The 25067-nt window shown below is 42.2% G+C and overlaps 1 protein-coding gene across 1 annotated transcript in view; it reads right to left on the bottom strand.

The window, feature by feature from the left end:
* The window catches only part of man2c1 (mannosidase, alpha, class 2C, member 1), an 89922-nt gene that overhangs the window by 48880 nt on the left and 15975 nt on the right, over positions 1 to 25067 (bottom strand). The window contains exons 5-12 of the mRNA XM_067973362.1: positions 24415 to 24592; positions 22671 to 22860; positions 21494 to 21600; positions 16954 to 17064; positions 10953 to 11045; positions 9689 to 9805; positions 6971 to 7066; positions 3838 to 3983 (exon numbers count right to left, since the gene is read on the bottom strand). Coding sequence (XP_067829463.1) covers positions 3838 to 3983; positions 6971 to 7066; positions 9689 to 9805; positions 10953 to 11045; positions 16954 to 17064; positions 21494 to 21600; positions 22671 to 22860; positions 24415 to 24592 — 1038 coding nt within the window. The remainder of the gene's footprint in view (positions 1 to 3837; positions 3984 to 6970; positions 7067 to 9688; positions 9806 to 10952; positions 11046 to 16953; positions 17065 to 21493; positions 21601 to 22670; positions 22861 to 24414; positions 24593 to 25067) is intronic.

Raw genomic sequence — 25067 nt, 5'->3', positions numbered from 1 at the left:
AGCATTGAGATCACATGCCTAATGACGGTGCCGATTACTCATTTTTTTTATTTACTAATCAAAAATGCAATTAGCCACACAAGGCTAATGGCTAAGGTAGTAGACAACACTGCTGTAAGCAATGACATATGAGGTCCATTATATACATACAGACACACAGGCAACTTTCTGATTGTCACTATGTTTTCAACAGTCTAACAACATCTGGAAACAGCAGTACTATGTGCAACAAATCAGTGGACCGTTGTGGATTAGAGGGAAGGGGTGGGGGAGGAGAGGGGGGCGGGGGAGGAGAGGGGGGCGGGGGAGGATACTCACTGAACAGAGTATCACTATCGTTAAGATGCCAAACTGTCTTCACTCTGATTAATTCACCAAAGTTCATAAACAGCCAGTATCACCTGGCAGCTGAGAGCACAGTGTTCCTGTATATCCATAAATTGTTCACTTTGTACCTGGTTGAAAGCCCCAACAGATAACACCTTGAAATATGACTCTCAGTGTTGTACAAGTTGCAGAAAATAAATCACTGGCAGAAACACAGATGAACTTACAATATACAACGGGTTTAGATAAAGTAAGTAAAGAGAAACTGTTCCCAATGATGGAAGGGTCAAGAACAAGAGGACACAGATTTAAGGTGATTGGTAAAAGTACCAAAGGCGACATGAGGAAAAACTTTTTTACGCAGTGAGTAGTTATGATCTGGAATGCGCTGCCAGAAAGGGTGGTGGAAGCAGATTCATTCATGGCTTTCAAGAAGAAATTGGATAAATATTTGAAGGGAAAAAATTTGCAGGGCTATGGGGCAAGAGCGGGGGAATGGGACTAACTAGATTGCTCTTACAAAGAGGCGGCACAGGCTCGATGGGCTGAATGGCCTCCTTTTCTGCTGTAACAATTCTATGATATCCGCTACACAAGGATTCAAGTAGCTAACTCACACCCTTCAAGTATTACCAGGTTAAAGAAATTGCACACATTACATAATCACTGCAGGTGAGCAGGAACACACATGTTGTACAAACATCCCATTCTAGAATTGTGCTTTAATCCTCAACATGCCACAGAGGAATTTAGTTATTAGAAGTGGTTTCTCTGCAGCCTAACAAGTGTATCTGTTAGAAACCCCTTCCTGTTTTGGAATGTAAAAAAACCCTGTTCATTTGTGAATGGGCCTCATCAATCATCATTATTCTGGCTTTTGATTAGTTAAAAAAAACCACAGCCTTTGGAACTGATTTAATAGCTAATCAAAATCCAACTTTAAAAAAAATTGCTCCACCTCCAAAACAGATGGGAAGTGTGGAAGAAAAGGGAACAAGAGCAGCAAGGAGTTTAAAAGTTACATTTTTTTTAAAATGAGAAATACGGTACAGAAACTAGTCTAGATTAGTTAGAAAAAAAGTAAAATTAAAGTTAGAAAAGTGAGAACAGAGCGAGAGGGCAAAAAGAGGAATGGAGAAAAGGGCCAGCAGAATTTAAGTGCTTACAGTTTTTTCCCACTTTCAATTAAAACTCTTTTAAATTGCTTATTTTTGTAGTTATGACTGAGGGGCAGCTGGAGAGCAGAGATGGAAAGTGGGCTGGAAACATGGGTGAGAGAAAGGAGGAGAGTAGAAAGACAGTGGACAGCAGCCACTGGAGAAAGTGGCAGGTGAGTGAGAGGCAGAGACTGTGCAGAAGAAAGTGGGTAGACAGGAAGCAGTTACTGTGGAAGAAAAGGAGGGCAGGCAGTCAGGAGACAGGCTGTGGAGTACAGGCAGGTATTTTTAGTTAAACCCAAAATAGAAAATTGTTGGAACTATATTGTGTGTGCCTTTGTTAATAGGAATACAGAGTCGATATGAATGCTTCACCGGTCATAACCAACCAAGGACCAACTAACCTTAGGAAAGAGTAAATGTCACAAAATAGCCTTGGAAGAAAAATAAAACTATCACAAACTAACTGTTTTCTAGGCAAACACATTCCATAAAATGAAGCAGCAGTAATAACTATCTAACCGGCAGATTAGAAATTATTAGATATATGTTTTGTTGTGATAGTATAAAAATTCATGGATAATTTTTCTCACCAATTTTCTTTCCCTGACTCATTGCTAGGGTACGTCCACAAACACCGGTTGCCATCCAGTACCTTACCCTAGTGGTCATGCAAGAGCCTGGACAGGGAGTGCGGCACGCTATTCAACCTCTAATCACTAATACACTGGAGTCACCTAACTCCGCACAGACAAGGGATCGAACCTGCCACCTTCCTGATCTGGGTGGCTCAGGAACTCGCGGAGTAAAGTTGTTGATAGAGACAATCCAGGGCAACTCGCCCACCAATGTACCCTCAAGAGATGAACACAGACTCTACCCAGGCATCTATCTCCCTGACAGGACATTCAAGAGGAGGAAATTAGCCCATTTTTTGCGTGTATTAGTGGATGTCCCGTGGCATTTCTCACAATGAGTTGCAGATAGATTACACACACTGAATTTACATTTAAAACGGAGAGATCAGAAGTACAACAGTCTTTGTGCCAAGGGCACATTGAAAGTGTGATCACAAGTAGTCTGGGCATGATTGACGTGTTTAGCTGCTAAGATAGAACTGGTTTTAACTTGGCCTGTTCCTTTAAGGCCTCTGTTCAGGGATTCCCCTCTGGGGAACATCCTGGTGCTCATTAGAGGACAATTGTTGAAGGAGTTCCTCCTTGTAATCCCTGGAACCTGCCCCTGGGAAGTCCAAGTTATCAAGATCAGAAAAACCAGCAGGAAATGACTGGCTTGCTTCCTCATTTTTAATACTTTTGACACTCTCACGTGTGACATAACAACGGGGTGCCGTTTTTGTGGTGGATCATGGGTACAGACCTGAATCCTGGCACTTCATGCTACAATGTGTTTGACACAAATGTGCTGAGCCTTTGCACCACCCAATCAGACCAGCTTCTTTCCCCCACCCACCCACCCACCCACTCTGATGGCATGTCTCTTTCTATGGTATTCTGTTCCCTTCCCATTTCTTCGACCTGAACGTGTCCGCTGCCATCTCCAGATTAGAGGGTCGGCAGGAACATAAGAAACAGGAGTAGGCCTGCTCCGCCATTCAATAAGACCATGGCTGATCTTCAACCTCAACTCCACTTTCCTGCCCGATCCCCATATCCCTTGATTCCCCTAGTGTCCAAAAATCTATCGATCTCAGCCTTGAATACACTCAACGACTGAGCATACACAGCCCTCTGGGGTAGAGAATTCCAAAGATTCACAACCTTCCAAGTGAAGAAATTCCTCCTCATCTCAGTCCTTAATGGCCGACCCCTTATCCTGAGATTATGCACCCTAGTTCTAGACCCTCTAGCCAAGAGAAACAACCTCTCAGCACCTACCCTGTCAAGCCCCCTCAGAATCTTATATCTTTCAAAGAGATCTCCTCTCGTTCTTCTAAAATCCAGAGAATATAGGCCCCTTTTACTCAATCTACTCCCGCATCTCAAACAATATTGCTCAGGTTGCTAGCATAGTGCAAATGGTGGCTCTTTCTCTATTCAATCCTTCTCCTTAGCAGCACTGCTGAGAATAGGAACTCAGCAGGGAAAGGATTACATACATGAACTATGCTGCACTGGGTCCCCAGCATACTGCTCAACGATCACTTACGACTTTTTAAATGCAGCGTTATATGCAGAATTTTAAAAATTATTTATACACAATACATATTTTGCAAACTATTTTACATAATGATAGGAATATAAAGGGGCAGATGAATAATGAGTCCCTTCAGGACAGACTAAAATGGGAAGTTAGTTAAAAATGTACAAGACTTCAGTTTTTATTTCCTGACCTGGGTAGCCCATCTGTGTCCTGCATTCTCTGTAGTCGATCTAACATGTCTTGTGTGGGTCCTCCTCCCCCATCGCCAAACCCAAATAGGAGTGCACTGTGATTTACACGACCTTTGTCCTTGTTATTTTTAACTGTATTCAGCAGCTGCAACAGAGAAAAAAAATGATTCTTCAAACTGGTTAAGTCTGCGGGACAAGACTTGGGACAAAATCAATACTGATTTTAATAAGTCGGCAATACCTGAGTGTTGTGACACAACAACAACTTGCATTTCAAGGAGCAAAACTCCCCAAGCTGCTTCACAGGAGCGTAATCAGACAAAAATGACACTGAGCCAAAGAAGGAGATATTAGGACGAGTGACTAAAAGCTTGGTCAAAGAGGTCGGTTTAAGGAGCGTCTTAAAGGAGGAGAGAGAGGCGGAGAGGTTTAGGAGAGAATTTCAGAGCTTAGGACCTAGACAGCTGAAGGCACGACCACCAATGGTGGAGCGATTAAAATCGGGGATGCGCAAGAGGCCAGAGTTGGAAGAATGCAGAGTTCTCAGTAGGGCAAGGCACCAAAACTCCAACACAATGGCCTACAAGGCAGAAGGATACAAATTCATGCCTCAAGTACCTCCCCCTCCTGCAGCACGGAGTTCCTGATCTTAGCTCTGTGGTCATAAGGAAACTAAATGCTTTACCCACAGGGAAGAAGCCAACGTTTGAGGAAGTTATCCTCACCAATTGTCTGAATAATGGAATTACAGCTGCCTACTCTCTAAACTGGTGCATTTTCAGCGCTGCGGAACGAAAGAGGGGAAAAAATAAAATGCAATTTGAAAGAAACCTCAAAACAAAACACTGGCTAATGAGAAAACTGGAGCTCATAGTTGCACCAAACATTTCTGTAAAGACTAAATTAAATTATTTTTGCCAATGTGTAAAGTAAGGTGACAATGGATTGTACACAGCAGAGGAGTAAATGTTTTAATCAGAACAACAGAAATTATTAAGAATTTTGTTGTTTTTGTTTTAAGTCAGAGATTGAAAACATTTTAATGACGAACACGTTAATAATTAACATAAGCAAATAACTCCAATAGTCACTATTTTTTCAAATCCAAAATCATATGAATTATGAACAGATTTTTAAAATGCAACAATAAATCAGGACGTGTATATATTTAATTTGTCACTGAAATATTTTAATTTCCATTCTTGAAAAAAAAAATCAAAGCTCCTTCCGCTGTTGAGATGTGGCAGTGTAATTTGTATAGAAATTGTTATTTGCTGGACTGCAACATTCTGAGAGGCGGTTTAGGCTTTTCTTAGGTTTTGAATGATCTCATACTCCACATGTGAAAAGAAAAGACAGTGCCCCTGAATTGGAGATTAAATCCCTCAACATGACTCAGGCAAGAAGCAAATCATTATGCAAAATAACTCAGCTGAATTTGAAAACATTAAAATTTAGTTCTCCTAATCCCTTTTGAAAGTGAAAGCTAGATACTTCAAACACTGGGACACAGCAAATAAAGCACATGACATAAGAAGTAGGCAGCACTGCAGCAAGGTGTCTCAACTAACCCTGAGCTAATTAATACAGCCATTGCCAAATTTTATAAGCTGCTCTGTGTCCCACCAAAGAGCCAGAAAGTTAGAAGCCTGGAGATCTGAACTGTCCTTCTAGCCTTTAAGAGACCAATCTGGCCTTTGGTCTCTCTTCCTGGTCAATGGGCTTATGTTAGACGTATTCCTTCAGGCTTACAGATTTATATTAAAAAACTGTTATGGTTTTGCTCCCAATTTTCCTGTAAGTGTTTGAAAGGACTCGCCTTCCCAGCAGATTGTTAAACATTAAGACACACGACAGCAGCTCAGTGAGGCAACATATTGTTGTACTCTGGTTGAAGTGCAGGAAGTCGGATCTGCCCAAGAACAAGACAGCAAAGAAGAAAAAGAAAACAGCCTGATCGAGCAGATGCACTCGAAAATAGCTGCTGACTAAGCTGCATTAACAGAGCACTGGCAAAATTTACTTGCCTCGATTTGAGAAAAATTATGTGGTATGATGAGAAAGGAGTTTTGTTCTTAAATGGAGGTGTTAGCTTTTTCTCCCCATGCTCTCTTCTCTGACCTACATTGGCTCCCGGTCCAGCAACGCCTTGAATTTAAAATTCTCATCCGTGTGTTCAAATCCCTCCTTGGCCTCACTCCTCCCTATCTCTGTAACCTCCTCCCACCCTACAACCCTCCGAGAACTCAGTGCTCCTCCAATTCTGGCCTCTTGCGCATCCCCAATTTCCTTTGCCCCACCATTGTCTCGGCCCTAAGCTCTGGAATTCCCTCCCTATTTTACTTTAAGACGCTCCTTAAAACCTACCTCCTTGACCAAGCTTTTGGTCTCCCGCCCTAAAATTTCCTTATGTGGCACGGTGTCAAATTTTGTCTGATAATGCTCCTGTGAAGTACCTGGGGACATTTTACTGTGTTAAAGGCGCTATATAAATGCAAGTTGTTGTTGTTTTGCCGAAACAGTAGGCAAGTGATCTGCTCCCAGGCCCTTGTCTACATTATGTATGAAAGATGGAACTCCCATGGTGTCTGGTACAGCATCTCTGCAGGAGTCAAAACGCTCTCTGCTTCCAGAGCTGACATTCAGTTTTAAAGCTCAGGGTCGGTGCAACATATTCCCTGATGACCTCACAGACCAGGGGATGGCTAGGATGATATTCTAATAGGGAAAAAAGTAGATCAGAGGACCTCCTAGAGGGCATGCTCCTGGGTCTGGCTCAAACCTCCACCCACAGGTCCAGGAGGCGTAGGATCCGCTGGAAGGAGTCGCTCCGACTGCTTGCCGCTCTTTCGAGGCCCTGTGCGCGCCAGGGTGGATTAAAGAGAGATCACGCAGTGTCACCGTACACTTGAGGTCTTCTGCAATGGGCGGGCACCGCAGGACATTATCTATTTTACGAATCCTCTAGGGAGAGCACTTGTACTACGTGTTTATTGCTTTGTGGCTTTGGATATAAGCCAGTGCCATCCTATGGGTCTATTTCAAAAGAGAGGAAAAAAGACAACCTGCTCAAAAAACATTACTTTTCACCCTGCTCTGTTCTATTAAGATTGAAGTTTACTTCATACTTACCTCCTCTACCTGGCATTTCATTCCGTAGGAGTTCCCGGGCGGAAAATGGGTCAGGACCCTGGAGCCATCAATTCCCTCCCAAAAGAATGTGTTGTGCTATAAGGGTCAGCAGAAGGAAAGATAAACAAATATTACTTGACATGACAAAGAAATCGAGGCAGAAGCGTCTTTTAGCTCAATGTCTGTGTCAAAATAATCACAAAGTACAATAAATCCAAATAGGAAAGACATTGGAAGGAGGCAACTGGCAGGACTTGCCTCAGCATATATTTACACGCATGCTGCCGCATTTCCTGCTGCCACGTAAACCTTCCACCATGCCTTAACACTGTTGCTTTCAGACCAACATCAAAACTTCCAAGGTAGGAACTCTTCCAATTGATCAATTAATTAGGCCCCGAGTAGCTGATCCACACAGATCAGGAAGATCCCAGCTTGGATAGTAGTATAGTAACATTAACGGGCAGCCATTCAGCCCCTCGGGCCTGCTCTGCCATTCAATTAGATCATGGCTTATCTGCACCACAGCTCCATTTTTCTGCCGTAGCTCCATATCCATTGAAGCCTGTACATAACAAAAATCGATCGATCTCAGCCTTGAAAGCTCCAATTGTCCCAGCATCCACAGCCACTTTGGGGGAGCGAGTTCCAAATTTCTACTACCCTTTGTGAAAAAGTGCTTCCTGATTTCGATCCTGAATGGTCTGGCTCTAATTTTAAGATTATGTCCTCTCGTTCTTAATTCCCCCACCAGAGGAAATAGTTTCTCTGTATTTACCCTAAATCCTTCCAACATTTTAAACATCTCAATCAGATCACCCCTCAATCTGCTATACTCAAGGGATTACAAGCCAAGTTTATGCAACCTGTCCTCATAATTTAACCCTCTAAGCCCCGGTATCATTCTGGATCCCCAGTCTGTGGTGAATTAGATGATCTATTAGCTATAATTGGCCTCAATACATCTGGGTTAGGGAGAGTAAATTCACAGAATTCCTGGTCCTGACCACTATCCAGCCACCCCTGCTCGAAGTATGCTGTGCGGACAGTGAGTAATGACAACACTAGGCTCTAGTGTGATGCCTCCCACAGTCAAAAAGCCTGCTGACATTCACTGTCCAGCCCCACCTACAAGAATGGCTATTTGGGTGAGATACCAGATAATGCTCAGCATACATGGCACTGTACTCCAGCAAAGCGACAATGCCTTCAGCAGAGGAGGAGGGAAGAGAGAGAAAGGGAGCAAATTGGTGGGTAAAGTTGGGGGGGGGGGGGGTGAAGAAATTCCAAGGTAAAAACAAAATTAAAAATGAATCAAAATCTAAGGGTGCACTTACACTACAAATACTGGTATAAAACGGTTTCAGCTTCGCATCAATGCTAAACTGGCCATGTAAATTCAGAGTCAGATCCCAACCCGACTCTAGAACAAAGCAGAGTGAGACTCTCTGGAGGGGGTAGACCCACACTACTTTGAACAAAAAGCAAAATGCTGCAGACGCTGGAAATTTGAGACAAAAGGCAGAAGATGCTGGACACACTCAGCAGACCAGGCAGCATCTGTGCAGGAAACAGACAAGTCAACATTTCCGCTGTGCAGACCCTTCAAAGAGTCAACGCAATTCTGCCGAACTCAAACCTGAACTGCAGCTACTGGTCTTAAGGCATAGATGTATCCTATGTAAATTAAATCATGATGCAAGCACCATGCTGTCACTTTATTATCCTATTTGTCTAGAATTTACAATAGTAGTAAATGCAATAGTAGTGTAGAACAGGGAGATAACGTTGCATACTAGTGTATATGCTAGTTAATTAGACACATACATCCTATGCTGGACCCACATAAAGTTCAAATCAGAGAACACAGCCTATACTAGCACATAAGAAATTAGTTTGTGGTAGTCTCAACCTAATTCCGCTCAGTTTGCAGCATGAAAGTGTCCAAAATATAGTACATAAAAGTGACACTAAGTTAGCCTCACTCAGAAAGGTTACAAGATCAGCCGTTCTGAGGAATGGAAGCCCTGTACTGGAATCTATTCTGAGGATGGAGTTAAGGTAAAGTAGATCTTGCATCTGGCTTGCGCTGTCTCTTCCTGCTTCCATTCTCTAATGCTGCCTTCCTTTACCTCAATAATCACAGCCAACCTGGAGTACAATTTAAGTTATATGAGATATCCGTGTTATTATCTAAACCACCCTCCCCCATAAGTTAAATTTCTTGCTTCTGCATGGCTGGAAACAAACTACATTCAGTCACCAAAGCACAATTCCTGCTGCCCTCAAAATGGTGAAACTCGTGCACAAGGGTGGCCAAGCAAACAACTTCCACCTGTGTTTAAACGGCAAGGCAGTCATGTGACATGAACATGCTGAATGCTTGTGACTGGGAATAAACCACTGCACTGACTGCATTTAAGGGGAAGCAAGGTAAGAATATGAGCGAGAAAGGAATAGAAAGGTATGCTGATAGGGTTAGATGAAGAGGGGTGGGAGGAGACTCATGTGGATCATTAACACCGGCATAGGCCAGTTGGGCCAAATGGCCTATTTCTGTGCTGTAAATTCTATGAGTGAACCACCAGCCTGCATGATACACTTCCACTGCGTTAAGCTCTCTTAACGTTTTCAAGTTATTTTAATGCGCGTTTCGAAAATCTCCAAAATGCAACTTGGGCCTCTTGCAGTAATGACTGCTATAAATGAGCAACTTACCGGGAATTCATTCACTAGGTTCCAACTGAGCTTCTGAGTTAGAAAGCGTGTGATACCGCTCCCCTGCATGATCTGCGGCAGCTGGGCTGAATATCCAAATGTATCTGGCAACCAGAACTATTTCAAAATAAAATGAAAGAATGTGCCATTTTTAACTGGTAACATAGTCAATGTTGGAAAACGTAGCCCAATGTGAATTAAATTGATGAGTTGGATTGCCTGAATCAATGCTTAAAGTACGATGAGCTAAGTTACTAAAAGGGGAGACCGCTGCCTTAGATTTTAGAAGTAATGAGGCATTTGAAGGAAGAGGAAGTCTAAGCAGAGGTTAGTAGACAAAAGAATATTTAGAGTGTTTTATTAAAGTATAGTTCATAGTGGTTCAACAGTAGCTGAGATAGTTTATACTAATATGTGGAACAATGTAATGTAATCAAACAGTTAATTCAGTAATACGAGTTGTCAGAAGTGTAAATAGCATCATACAACAGTATAAATACAAGCATGATGCCAATAAGAAGTTCAGGAACGACAACTGAAGATGACAGAAATGCTACAGAGAACTCAATGAAGAATGAATCAGAACTATCACATTGCAGAGAAAGATAGACCTACGCTGGTTGATATTAAGCAAATATACATAAGGAAATAGGGTAAATGCAACGGGCTTGTCCACCAGTAGACCTGCTCCCTCACAGAATCTCTACTATCTCTTAGTAAAATCAAAGTCTTCTTTTATCTACCATATAAACGATGACTTTATTTTTAATGAGATGAAAGTGGAACTCGACTGGTTAGTCTGAGATGTACACTTAAAATTCAATTTGTTGCCAGGAAGGATTTGAAATGGGAGGAATAAGTACTTGGTATTTTATAGCATTGCAATGTCATCCTGTGTCAAATTTGAGTGCCAGAGTGCTTTCAAAAATGGGGCGGGGGAAACAATTACACACAGATTAGGACCGGCCGTTGCTGTAAAAATAAAAAGTATAATTTACATTCAAATTACTAAGAGATGTATGTTGATTGTGCTTAAAGTCATTAAAAGTCATCCCTGGCCTATCCCTTTAAATGGCTTTTTTTTAAACACAGAAACTAATCTTACATTATACATTCTGTACTCGGTAGAAAACAGGCAGTTACAATACAAACAGCATTCATCTAGATTGGATCGCAAATCCCATTTGATGATTCAGTTCATCCTCGAGTAACTATGCAGAAATTACATTCCAATAAAAGCCTCGTTGCCATGCCAACTACTCACCTCACAGCAGTGCTTTCCAAACTCCTGCTGGAAGAATCTTTGACCCTGGAGGAACTGTCGCACCATGGATTCACCAGAAGGGAGATTTCCATCCTGCAAAACCTGTACATTAGTGCCCCCTACTAGCTGGCTTTGAGACTGCTTCATAACCCAAGTAAAACTGTAAGGCAACCTAACACTGACAGAACAGGAGCATTGGCAACATAGATTTCTAGATGTACATTAAATATAATTTGTTTAACAAAAATAAATGTTAATTATTTTATAGTTATAAAATGTTGGGAAGCAGTGCAGTACTGGAGATCCAACACACTCCTACGGCGTCCTATTTGACCCTGAGCTGAACGTCTGACCCCATTTCCTCTCCATCACCAAGACCACCTACTTCCACCTCCATAACGTCGCCCATCTCCGCCCCTGCCTCAGCTATCTGCTGCTGAAACTCTTATCCATGCCTCTGTTACCTCCAGACACGACTATTCCAATGCTCTCCTGGCCGGCCTCCCACCTTGCACCATCCATAAACTTGAGCTCATCCAAAACTCTGCTGCCCGTATCCTAATTCGCAACAAGTCCCATTCAACTTGTGCTTGCTGACCTACATTGGCTCCCAGTCTGGCAATACCCCGATTTTAAAATTCACATCCTTGTGTTCAAATCCCTCCGTGGCCTCTGCCCCCCCCACCCCTCCCTATCTCTGTAACCTCCTCCAGCCCTACAACCTTCTGAAATCTCTGGGTTTCTCCAATTCTGGCCACTTGCGCATCCCCCGATTTTCAGCACTCTACCATGGCCGGCAGGGGCCGTCAGTTGCCTAGGCCCTAAGCTCTGGAATTCCCTCCCTAAACCTCTCCGCCTCTCTACCTCGCTCTCCTCCTTTAAGTCGCTCCTTAAAACCTTTCTCTTTGACCAATCTTTTGGTCACCTGTCCTAATATCTCCTTACGTGGCTTGGTGTCAAATTTTGTTTGATAATGCTCCTGTTAAGCGCCTTGGGACATTTTACTACGTTAATGGTGCTTTAGAAATGCAAGGTGTTGTTGTTGTTGTTGTGGTAGTAGTAGTAGTAATAGTTATAAAATGTTGAGAGTAGTGCAGTGTTGGAGATCCAACACACTGTGCTATGGAGTGACAGAGTCCAAGTTTACACCTGCGATTCCTAGCCAGTTAAATAACCAGTCTCTACCATGTCATCATGGGGAGGTGCTGGATGGAAGCCAAGTGTTATTCTGAAGAGTGGAGGGAAGATCAGGAAGGGCTATTCTTGAACACTTGCTAAGGGGCCAGATAGAAGCCGCATTGGGAGAAGCTTGGGAAGAACTGCATTCTTTCCGTTGTAGCTGGGGATGATGCCTGGCATGAGGAGACCACAGGAGAAAACCCATAAACACCCTTAAAACTGGAGGCAATATTTGTAGTGAGGGACCAGATACAGCAGGAATAACTGAAACATGGCTACATAAAGAACAGGACTGGCAACTAAGAATATTGCAGGCTATAACATAATCAGAAAGGATAGAGAAGGAAGGGGGTAGCTGTACTAATTAGAGATAATATAATAACAGTAGAAAAAAGGGACATAACTAACTGAAGGATAGAAACAGAATCCATATGGATTGAAGTAAAAGATAAGGGAGCAATCATGCTAATAGGGGTATACTACAGACCACCTAATAGTGGAAAGGAGGTGGAGGAAGAAATATGAAAGCAAATATGTGAAATGAGTAAAAGACATAGAATAATAATCATGGGAGGTTTTAACTACCCCAAATAAACTGGCAAGAAGAGGTAGGTAAAGGGGTAAAGGGAATGGAGTTTTTACAATGTGTGCAGGACTCCTTTCTTACCCAGAATGTAAAAAGCCCAAGAGAGGAAGCACTGCTGGATCTAATAATGGGAAATGAACTAGAGCAGATAAGAGAAGTAAGAATTAATAACCACAACATAATAAGGTTTAACATAAAGATTGAGAAGATCATAAGTAAGACAAAGATCAAAGCAATAAATTGGAAAAAAGATGATTTTCAGGGGATGAGAATGGAACTAGGGAAAATAAAATGGAAAATTTACTGATAAACAAAGAAATTGAACAGCAGTGGGAAACATTTAAAACAGTGATCAAGAGTGTCCAGGAGAAATATATCCCAATAAAAAGGAAGAACAAACTAGCCAGTAATGATACACCATGGATGAATAAAGAAAAAGGCATACACTAAGTGCACAGACAACAAAGGAAAGGATGACAAAAGGGAATACGAAAAGGTTAGGAAAGAAGTTTAAAAAAAATTAGGATGGCAAAGAGAAACGACAAAATTAAATTATCAAGGAATATAAAAATAAATAGTAAAGTATTCTACAGACATGTAAATAACAAAAGAAAAATCAGGATAGGGATAGGACCATTAAGAGATACACATGATAAACTCACAGTTAATGACAGCGAAATGGCAGAAATATTAAATAATTACTTTGCCTCAGTATTTACCAGGAAGACGAACAAGGTGGGCATGACATTAGAAGAAAAGATGAAAAAAAGATATAAAGACATTTAAGACAGAAAGGGGGGAGATACTTGCTAAACTAATCAAACTGAGAGAGGATAAAACCACTGGTCCGGATGGATTGCATTCGTGCAAATTAAAAGTTAGGGAAGAGATACCAGAGGCACTATTACATATATTTAAAACTTCATTAGAAAAGGGAATAGTGCCAGAGGACTGGTAACTCCTATATTTAAAAAGGAAGATAGAACCAGTTCCAGGGAACCATAGGCCAATTAGCTTAACGTCAGTGGTAGGAAAGATAATGGAATCCTTACTCAAAGATGTAGTAGAAAAACATCTAGAAACCAAAAGTAAAATAAAGAATAGTCAGCACGGATTTCAGAAGGGAAGGTCTTGCTTGACCAACCTTATTGAATTCTTTGAAGAAGTAACAGAAAGGGTGGACAAGGGTAATGTAGTAGATGTAATATATTTGGATTTTCAAAAGGCCTTTGATAAAGCATAGTAGACTCATGACAAAGGTCAGAGCATGTGGAGTCAGGGGACAAGTAGCAGAATGGATAGCAAGCTGGCTACAAAACAGAGAGTAGGGGTTAAAGGTATCTAATCAGACTGACAAAAGGTAGGAAGTGATGTTCCACAAGGATCGGTGCTGGGACGACTTGAACTGGAAGTACAATATCAAAATTTGCAGATGACACCAGATTGGGGGATATAGTCAATACCGAGGAGGACTGCGACAAAATACAGGAAGACATTAATAAACTTGCAGAATAGGCATGTAATTGGCAAATGAATTTCAATATAGATAAGTGTGACATCTTGATAGGAAGAATAAGGGGGCCACAAACTGCTTGGATAATAAGAGTCTAAATGGGGTAGAGGAGCAGAGGGATCTGGGGGTACAGATACACAAATCACTAAAAGTAGCGACACAGGTTAATAAGACCATAAAAAAAGCAAACCAAGCACTAGGGTTCATTTCTAGAGGGGCAGAATTGAAAAGCAGAGAAGTTATGTTAAACATGTATAAAACCTTGGTTAAACCACATTTGGAGTTCTGTGAACAGTTCTGGTCTCCATATTGTAAAAAGGATATGGAGACACTGCAGAAGATACAAAAAAGATTTACTGGGATGATGCCAGAGCTGAGAGGTTATACCTATCAGGAAAGATTGAGCAGGCTGGGGCTCTGTTCTCTAGAAAAGAAAAGGCTGAGGGGTGACCTGATAGAGGTCATTAAGATTATGAAAGGGTTTGATAGGGTAGTCATAGAGAAGATGTTTCCACTTGCGGGGGGAGACCAGAACTAGAGGCCATAAATGTAAGATAGTCACTAATAAATCCAATAGGGAATTCAGGAGAAACTTCTTTACCCAAAGAGTGGTTGGAATGTGGAACTCACTACCACAAGGAGTAGTTGAGGTGAATAGCATAGATGCATTTAAGGGGAAGCTAGATAAACACGAGGGAGAAAGCAATAGAAGGATATGCTGATAGAGTTAGATGAAGTAGGGAGGGAGGAGGCTCGCGTGGAGCATAAACAACGGCATGTTGGGCCGGATAGCCTGTTTCTGTGCTGTAAATTCTATGTAAAGTGCTGAGCGGCCTGCTGAGTATCTCCAGCAGTTTCTGTTTTTTGTCCCGATATTCTTGGTTATTTGTTCTGTTGATATCTAAAATCAGAAGCAGAGGGAGAGGGGATCATAGAAATTGCAGTACGGAAACAAGCCATTTGGCTCACTGTGCCTGCTAGGTACCCTAGTCTAAGTCGGAAGAGTGAACTGTGGCAGAGGAATGTTTTTTTTACATTTGATCTGATTTATCAGAAGCAACAGATTCAGTTTTATGATCTTAATAAAAATGGTTGAGAATATTAGAACAGTGCAGGAGAACTCAGGAAGCCAGTTTGCAACCAGAACACCCCACACAGTGAATATTCCAATCAGTCATGCAGAGGGCAGATGTCTCCCCACAGGAATAGAGGGAGTGCCACCATGGGCCCACCTCCCAGTGGGTGGTTATACAGCAGTAATTATCGCAGCACGAGTTGCTGCCTTCAAGAGAAGAGAATTAAGGGAGAAAAACCAGAAGGGAAAAAAATAAGTAAATTTAATTAAGATCGGAGGTTCCAATAACAAAGTACGCCATCTGTCAGAGATAAAAACTTTGAGGAAAAACTCACAGTATGGATTTGTGGTGTATTTATTTGATATTAACAAGTTAGAATGGAACTTAATATTATCACTCATGCCCTCCATCCTACTGCAGACCTTCCCTTTTGTTCTTTCCTCCCCGGCCCCCTCATTTCCCTGGTTCTGTACTTGCTTAAAAACTGTCAGATCTTTACTTCTTCCAGTTCTGGGGAAAGGTCATCGACCTGAAACTTTCTCTCTGTTTCTCTCTCCACAGATGCTGCCTGACTTGCTGAGTATTTCCAGCATTTTCTGTTTTTATTTCAGATTTCCAGCATCCACAGTATTTTGCTTTTGATTTAATAACTTCTGTAACTGAAAGGTAATTGTGTTGTTGTCTTTATATGGCAAGTTTAAGTCAAATCTTTTAACATGTTCTCTAGGGCAGAAATGTTAGGTAGCAGTGAATTGAAAGGACTGTATTGAAACTGTAGGTCTGTTGCATGGTTAATGTAAGAGTTGCATTTATATAGTGCCTTGTCACATCTCTCAAATATCTCAAAGTGTTTCACATATAATACATTACTCTGAAGGCCATTTTCCGCACAGCAAGACCCCACAAACAGCAATGAGATTGAGTAGAATGGGCCTATATTCGCTGGAGTTTAGAAGAATGAGATGTGATCTCATCGAAGCGTATAAAATTCTTAGAAGGCATGACAGGGTAGATGCTGAGAGGCTGTTTTCCCTGTCTGGAGAGTCTAGAACTAGGGGTCATAGTCTCAAGATAAGGGGTCGGCCATTTAGGACTGAGATGAGGAAAGATTTCTTCACTCAGAGGGTTGTGAATCTTTGGAATTCTCTACCCCAGAGGGCTGTGGATACTCAGTCGTTGAGTATATTCAAGGCCGAGATCGATGGATATTTGGACGCTAGGGAATCAAGGGATATGGGGATAGAGCGGGAAAGTGGAGTTGAGGTAGAAGATCAGCCATGATCTTAACAAATGGCGGAGCAGGCTCCAGGTGCCGTATGTTCTACTCCTGCTCCTATTTCTTATGTTCTAATGAGATCGGTGACCAGTTAATTTGGTTTTGGTGGCGTTAGCTCAGGGAAGATTATTAGTCAGGTCACTGGCAGGGCTCACTGTCCTTCTTTATATCTCATCCCAAGGATGGCACTCAAACAACTCAGCATTCCAGTGGGGGAGTGTCAGCCTAGACTATGTTCTCAAACCCTGGAGTAGGAAATATCTCACAACCTTTTGACTCCGAGCATTACCAGCAGAGATAAGATGACATTTAATGTAACGCGGATAGGCAGCAGCATGCAGCTCTTTCTAATCATAGCTCTGATACTTTACCATTTCTACCCAGCTGCCTCCCACTGCGACAAACTGCCCCTTCTGAGCATACTCTTGGATTTGGGTGTACAAGCCTGGATACCAGCTCTTTACCCACTCCAGCTGCTGTGCCTGTTAGAAAGTGAAAGGAAGTGTTAATAGTTCTTGGTAATTCAGTATTAGCTATTTCTTTAAGCAGATGAATTCACAAAGTAATAAGAAAAAGAATGAATTTGCATTTATGTACCATCTTTCACATTCTCAGAAATCCCAGAGTGCTTCACAACATTTACATAGCGCCTTTAACATAGTAAAACGTCCCAAGGCGCTTCACAGAAGCGTAAAGAGACAAAAGTTGACACCGAGCCACATAAGGAGATAGTACGAGGGATGACTACAAGCTTGGTCAGAGGTAGGTTTTAAGGAGTCTTAAAAGTTTAGGGAGGGAATTCCAGAGCTTAAGGCACAGCTGAAGGCACAGCCGCCAATGGTGGGGCGATGAAAATTGGGGATGTGCAAGAATTGGAGGAGCGCAGAGATCTCAGAAGGTTGTAGGGCTGGAGGAGGTTATAGAGATAGAGAGGGGCGAGGCCATAGAGGGATTTGAACACAAGGATGAAAATTTTAAATGCAAAGCGTTGCCGGACCGGGAGCCAATGTAGGTCAGTGAGTACGGGACTTGGTGCAAGTTAGGATGCAGCAGAAGTGCCCTCTGCTGGGACCAGGAGCTGAGCATCCAAACCTCCTCTCGGGCCCAATTAAAATGAAGGAGATGCCGCATGGGCACATTGTTGGCCACAGTTATGAAGACAGGAGGATGTTTGGAAGCTTCCTGGGTCTTAAAGGTACCAGCACCATTAAAGGGGCAGACAAAGTTAAAATCACATGGGAAACTCAGAAGGACTGATTTTTTTTTTTGTTGCAGATAATGAGGAGGAATTCTTATCTGGATATTTCCTGATGAAGATTGGTAAGCTTTTAAAATTACAGTATGCCAGAAGCTGTGATGCATATCAGTGGTTTTTAGGTATATTTAAAGGTTACATGCTTTTTTTAAAATTTCATTTAAGGGATGCGGGCAGCATTTATTGCCCATCCCTAATTGCCCTTGAGTTGCCTTCTTGAGCCACTGCAGTCCGTGTGGTGGAGATTCTCCCATAGTGCTGTTAGGGAGGGAGTTCCAGGACTTTGACCCAGCGACGATGAAGGAACGGCGGTAAATTTCCAAGTCGGGATGGTGTGTGACTTGGAGGGGAACGTGCAGGTGGTGGTGTTCCCATGCACCTGCTTCCCTTGTCCTTCTAGGTGGTAGAGGTCGCAGGTTTGGGAGGTGCTATCGAAGAAGCCTTGGCGAGTTCTGCAGTGCATCTTACAGATGGTACACACTGCAGCCACGGTGCGCCAGTGGTGGAGGGAGTGAATGTTTAAGGTGGTGGATGGGGTGCCAATCAACCGGGCTGCTTTGTCCTGGATGGTGTTGAGTTTCTTGAGTGTTGTTGGAGCTGCACTCATCCAAGTAAGTGGAGAGTATTCCATCACACTCCTGACTTGTGCCTTGTAGATGGTGAAAAGGCTTCAGGGGGTTAGTCACTCGCTGCAGAATAACCAGCCTGTGACCTGCTCTTGTAGCCACAGTATTTTATGTGGCTGGTCCGGTTAAGTTTCTGGTCAATGGTAATCCCAAGGATGTTGATGGTAGTAGATTCGGCGATGGTAATGCCGTTGAATGTCAAGGGGAGGTGGTTAGACTCTCTCTTGTTGGAGATAGTCATTGCCTGGCACTTGTCTGGCGCGAATGTCACATTCTGTGAATGAATGTATGTTGCTGTGCCATGCCGGGGATGGTTGTAGCAAACTCCTCGAGCAGCAGTTCAGGTACTCCTAGTCTACCTGGGAGAAAGCTGGTAAGAGGGGAGGTACAGGGCTATCAAGTATGGGAATGAAGAATGCTGCTACAAGAATAGGGAAGGATACTGGATTGTCTGAAAGTCTTCCCTTTTTATGTTTATGCAGCTGCTGTACAATCAGGGAGAGGGATGCTTCATACTCTGTGGTAGGGAAACAGGTATTCATGGCTCATGAGATACCTGGCTGAATGACTTTAGCAACTGTCAATGGGTCTTGTGGCTGTTTCTCCTCATCTGCCTCCAAATAAGCCATGTTCCTAAACAGCAGGTGGCACAGTACTGAACATGGCCTCCATCACTAAGTGTAAAAGGACTATTAACATTCTGCAACAAGTACAGAAGCAGCAAAAAAGTCAAAAATAAATACCAGCCTGTGCCTCAAGACAAATAGCACCAAACAGCAGTTCTGGAATCAGCAGCACCAGTTTTTTCTAGGAGCAGACTGCCCCTGGTGCTATTGGAGGAAATCTATGCACAAAGACCTGTGACATTCATTAGCATGAAATTTACATTGCTGCACCCTCTCCAGGTGACCCACAGGAGGAGGTTTGTGTACAGTGTTATTCGGGAGCAAAGGAACAGCACCCATTTTTTCTCTGCATTGCACCCTGTTTTTTTGGGAGCAAGGTGAAGAAAAATTGGCACTATTGTGTCCCATTTTGATCCCCAATATGGTGAAGGATATCAGGGTTCTGGAGAAGGTACAGAAAAATTTGAAGTGCTATGAGGAAAGAGCAGGGGAATGGGACTAATTGGATAGCTCTGTTATAATTGGCACAGACACGATGGGCTGGATGGCCCCCTTCTGTGCTGTATGATTCTAGAAGGTTGCCCAGAATGATGCTTAGCCTACGTGCTCTTATGAGGATGAGTCCAAGAGTTGGGACTATTTATTTTAGAGAGATGCAGGCTTACAGAAGATACGATTAAGGTTTCTAAAATCAGGAAAGGATTGGACAGTCAGGTTGATAAATCTAGAGGGCAGGCATTAGGTTAGATGCTAGGGAGTATTTCTTTTTTCAGAGTCATCGCCCTCTGGAACAGACTAATGGGCCATGTGATGGATATGGATTTGCTATAGTTCCGTAAGAAGAGGACAACTCCAGTTACAGAGGGTAAGTTACTAGTTAGATGTGAATGCGAGTTGTTACAGGCAACTGCAATCCCTTAGGGAATTAGAGGGGAACTTCCAGAGCTTTTCTTGAATTGGCCGCAGTTTGTTTTTTCTTTTCCTCCAGGAGATTTATGTGGCTATGGGGTAGATCGGTGGTGAGCATGGGTGAGCCTACTGGTCTTTTCCCACCCTTCTTTATGTACGTTTATAATGGCAGCAAGAGCCCTGAAACTACTCATAATTCATCACTTGCAGATGCTACAAGGGCGGCTGCTGTGGGAAATGGAAATATCGTTGCCGTACAGTTGGGGTACTTTTGAGGTTGAGCTTGAAACACGCTGCTAGAGCAGAGTACAGGAAACTTAACCCTTCTTCAGACTCATGCTTTATGTGACCAGACGGTGCTTGATTAAGCAAGAGTTGAGACAGCGTTATCCTGCATGCAGCCCATACTACAACTCACTTACAAGTATTTGATGCTGACTCAATGCAAAAATGGAATACGTTTCCATTCCCAACACTGACACCTCTTGGCATTGAGCCAAAAAGAAAAGAAAACCACAAGGTAATCAAGGGTCAAATTTATTCTTGGAGTTGCATGATCCTTAAATTTTCCGGAACAACTAATGATCCAGAGAGTCATATAGAAACTTACAGCACAGAAGTGCCTGTGTGGCTTTTTAAAAGAGCTATCCAATTAGTCCCTCTCCCCTGCTCTTTCCTCATAGCCCTGCAAATTTCTTCCCTTCAAGTGTTTATCCAATTCCCTTTTGAAAGTTACTATTGGATCTGTTCCTACCACCCTTTCAGGCAGTGGATTTCAGATCATAATAACTTGCTATGTAAAAACATTTCTCCTCATCTCACCTCTGGCTCTTTTACCAATTACCACAAATCTGTGTCATCTGGTTACCGACCCTCCTGCCAGTGGAAACAGTTTCATCTTATTTGCTCTATCAAAACCCTTCATGATTTTGAACGCCTCTATTAAATCTCCCCTTAACCATCTCTGTTCCAAGGAGAACAATCCCAGCTTCTCTAATCTCGCCACAAATTCACAATGTAGTCACAAGAATAATGCCCACTTTCCAAACTGCTTGGTTATTTTTTCGTTCCCTCCCGTCGTTGAGGTTTTAATTTTAATTTTCACTTTTCGCTACTAAATATCCGGCTATCAATCATGCCTGGGCTCACTGTAGTTCCGCACAGAGCTGCTCCGTGACTGAGGTAACTCACCTCACGCTTCTATGACCCTATGTAACCCACCCAACAAAAATTAAACTAACAATGGATGTAAAAGAGTCACTCAAATTTAGACATAAGCCTGGGGCCACGATGGGATTTGATTGGAGTTGCTGTTTCTTTCTGAAGGCAACATTGGAAAATCAGAGAAAGATCCAACTTATTTCACTCACTTGAACTTCCTACTTGCTGATTACACAGTGGTCATGGGGGGAGTGGGGGCAGACCTACACTCTTGACTATTGCTGTTTGGGGGAAGAGAAAACAGCAAAATTAAAATAACATTGACACGTCTTACCTGCGAGCAAGTAAAGATGAAGCTTGGGTTTTTCTCCATGAGGCGCAGTGCAGATATCCAGCTCCGAGCACACTTTCGAATAGTCTCTTCATACGGCCATAGCCAGGCTGTTTTAAAAAAAAACAGTACAAGAGTAAAGTAATGATGATAAATTTGTACAAAACACTGGTTGGGCCACAGCTGCAGCACTGTGTGCAGTTTTGGGTCCCCCTTTATAGATAGGACATTAAAGTCATAGAGAGTGAATAGTGTAGATTCTCCAGGATGATGCCACGGATGGGAAACTTTAGATACTGGGACAATTTCCACTGAAGCAGTGAAAGAGATTTTTTTTAGAAGTATGCAGACTTTTGATAGAGAAAGACTATTTCTTTTGGTTGGGGAGTCAGTGATTAGAAAGAAAGTACTTGCATTTATATAGGGTCTTTCATGACCTGAGGTCTGTTAGTTTGGATTGCTCTAGTAAAAAGCCAGCAGAGGGTGAATGGCCTCCTTCTGTACTGTAAACTTATATAATTCTAAGATGCCTTGCCTCTCTGCAGAGGGAAAACTATTCGATATGATGTTACAATTAAATGTGAGCAAGGAAATTCATTATTGGGTGTGGTACTGTAGTGGTTACATTAGACTAGTGGATGGAGCTTCACTAACTGCAAACATGGGTTGGAGATAGGGCTACAACACTGCAGGCCCAATTCTGTGTTGAGTAATTCTCCGCACCAGTGATTTCTGTGTACTTTATAGACCATATAATCCTCTTAATTAGATTATATCCTGTAACTTACCCCAACTATTCATTACATCTATATAGACCATCTGAACTGCTGAACTAGATTTTTAATTAGTCAGGCTCCATGACAGCAATGGAGTGTCACAAATGCTACCTACAGAATAACCACTGGACACCTGGGATTTAGTTACAGATTGTAATCTAATTGAAGTAGATAGTTTACGTATAGAACACTAAATACTTGGGATGTGTTGCAGGCTGTACACTAGTTGACGGTTTAGATGGATTGTACATAGGATAATGGATACCCGAGAGTGACTGCAAGGCTGTAATCTGAGGGAATTTTTTTTTTATAAATTGTGAATGCAAAAGGGTATATTTTGTAACTATTATTTAATTGTAAACTCTTTCTCTTCAGTGACCGACTGTATGCAAATCTCCTCTGACCTGTATCAATGTGGCAGTGTCCCATTGCATGCACCGTGTGCTGACTCTCGCCATTCTGCTGCTGAAGAAAAGCACCGGCCAATCTGTGAACTTCTGCGAAGGTACTCGGGTCTGCAACGTCACAGGCGTTCACCATCTTATTGGCGGTGTACAATGCTTGATAACTACGCTGATTCTCAATGCCAAGGTGCTGGAGAGGGGGGAAAAGAGGGAACAAACAGATATTAGTACTAAAAGTTACATGACTACATAACTTGTTATAGTTGAAATTAATGGTATATCCACTGAACGTTTTGAGATAGAAGGAGCCATATGCAAAGATTTTATTGAAAGTGACATTCCCTCTTTTAAGGTATTTTATTGCCTTCCTTGGGCCCCTCTGCACCTTATACCACCCTTAATTGAGTGTAACGGGTTGTAACTTGTCCCTGATCATGTTCTGAAACCAGCTGGTGAGAGGCATTCCTCCACTCTTACTCAAGAGAAAAAAAAACAAAAGTATATGAAATGAAAATAGAAAAATGCCAGAAACACACAGTAGGTTAGATGGAATTTGTAAAGAGAAATGGTGGGTGGATTTTCTGGGTAAAAGCCCTTCCTGAGCTCTGTTTTTAATTCAAATTTACAGCATTTGCAGTTTTTTTTGCATAAAAGCCTGTAAGTAGTAAAGCACAAGATTTATTTTCTAGGGGACCGTGGTGTGTACCCCCAGAAAATGTTGATTTTTAGTGCTTTATATTGGTGCATTATCCAATATTTTGGAACCTACAATGAATATGGGTATTTCATTTTTTTCATCTAGAAAGGAACATTTGCTCAATCTTATTGAACATTACTCCCTATTTGCCATTTTTTGCGAAATTATTTTTCCTTTATATTTTAAAACTTTTCTCCCAGAAACAAATAATCAATAGATTTTCTGGGTATTTATCTCATTGCAGTTTGCAGGACCCTGCTGTGTGCAAATTAGCTACCGCGTTTCCCTATGTTACAACAGTGAAAGCACTTCAAAAGTACTTTATTGGCTGTGAAGCACGTTGGGAGATCCTGGGGTCACGAAAGGTATTATATAAATACAAGTTTGTTTTTTCATTACTGGGGTAAAAAAATGTAATTAACTTTCTTCATAAAAGAAATTGCTTAAAAGCAAATCGAGATTCAAACCCAGTCTTATTGACCATGGGATCATTCCAGTCAAGCTGAAGGCAACAAATTTAGATTGTCCACACTCTTTCCAAATACTTCCCCCAAGGCCTACACTAATTTGTGGTGTGTTCCTAGGAAGGACTGAGGGCTTACTGGAGAATTTTGAATTTCTACATTAAAAATGATTAATTTTACACCACAACTTTTAACCTAAAAAAAAGGGAAAACAAAGTGACATTTCAGTTTTTAACAGAGAAAACAGTTCCAAGGTTCCCCAAAAACGACCTCGACAGTCACTCTCCCCCCTCCAACTCCAACCCATCGGCCCTAGTTCAGAGGCACCGTGAGACCATGATCGATCACAACAGAGTACTTCACTTGCCTCTTCCTGCCTTGAAAGGTCCGATCTTCTCTGGTGTGTAGAAATCTACATGCAAGATAGCTCCCAACAGATAGCAGAGGTTTTAAACTTTACACAGGAGTCCTGTACTGAAACTACGTCCCCTTACAATAACTGTTCCCTTTCATTAAGTGCTTCAGTTGTCCTGACTAACCAATCCAGACACGCGCTCACTCACACGCACACACACAGCAGTACCTTTGTCATATCAGAGAGGATCTCGAAGTCAATCAGCAGTTCGTGAACGTCCCTGTTGAAGACGACCAGCTCAGCCTTCTGAAGAGTGAACTTGCGGTCTGGGTCAGGGGGTGAAATCATGGAGCCCTGCCCTGCTCCGAACAATCCATTACATGCCAGCTCCACATACAGCTCCAAGCTGCAGAGAGTAAAAAAAAAACAGGTGTGCAATAAATTTATCTCCTCCTCCAGCAAAGTTGGCTAACTACAACCATCGCAGTCACTTGTGACAGAAGGGAGAAAAGTCCAGCACATCGACATATCTATGGCTATCAACCATATCATTTATCGGGTGACCTAATCCTAGGATATGAACAGAGCACAGAGATCATTCTCCCACTGCAGCTCCCTCCAGCCACTTTCCCTCCTTCATTCATACAACCTGGTCAAGATTAACAAGATTTACTTCCCAATTCCCCATTTGAGAAAGAAAAAATGACCAGCATCCCAACCAGATGGCAAGAGTAAAGGGATAGCTTTCTAACAAACTGCACCCAATATAATAAAATTATACGCTCAAAAAATGTTCCCTACTCTGGGATGTCAAGATAGCTGAGAGAGTGATTAAAAAGAAATCCATAATTTTGAAAAAATGGAGATGATAGAGGAACTCT

This window comes from Heptranchias perlo, chromosome 38 (genome assembly GCF_035084215.1).
Source record: "Heptranchias perlo isolate sHepPer1 chromosome 38, sHepPer1.hap1, whole genome shotgun sequence".
NCBI lineage: Eukaryota > Metazoa > Chordata > Chondrichthyes > Hexanchiformes > Hexanchidae > Heptranchias > Heptranchias perlo.
Note: the sequence above shows the minus strand (reverse complement) of the source record. Positions and strands in the feature narration are given on the sequence as shown.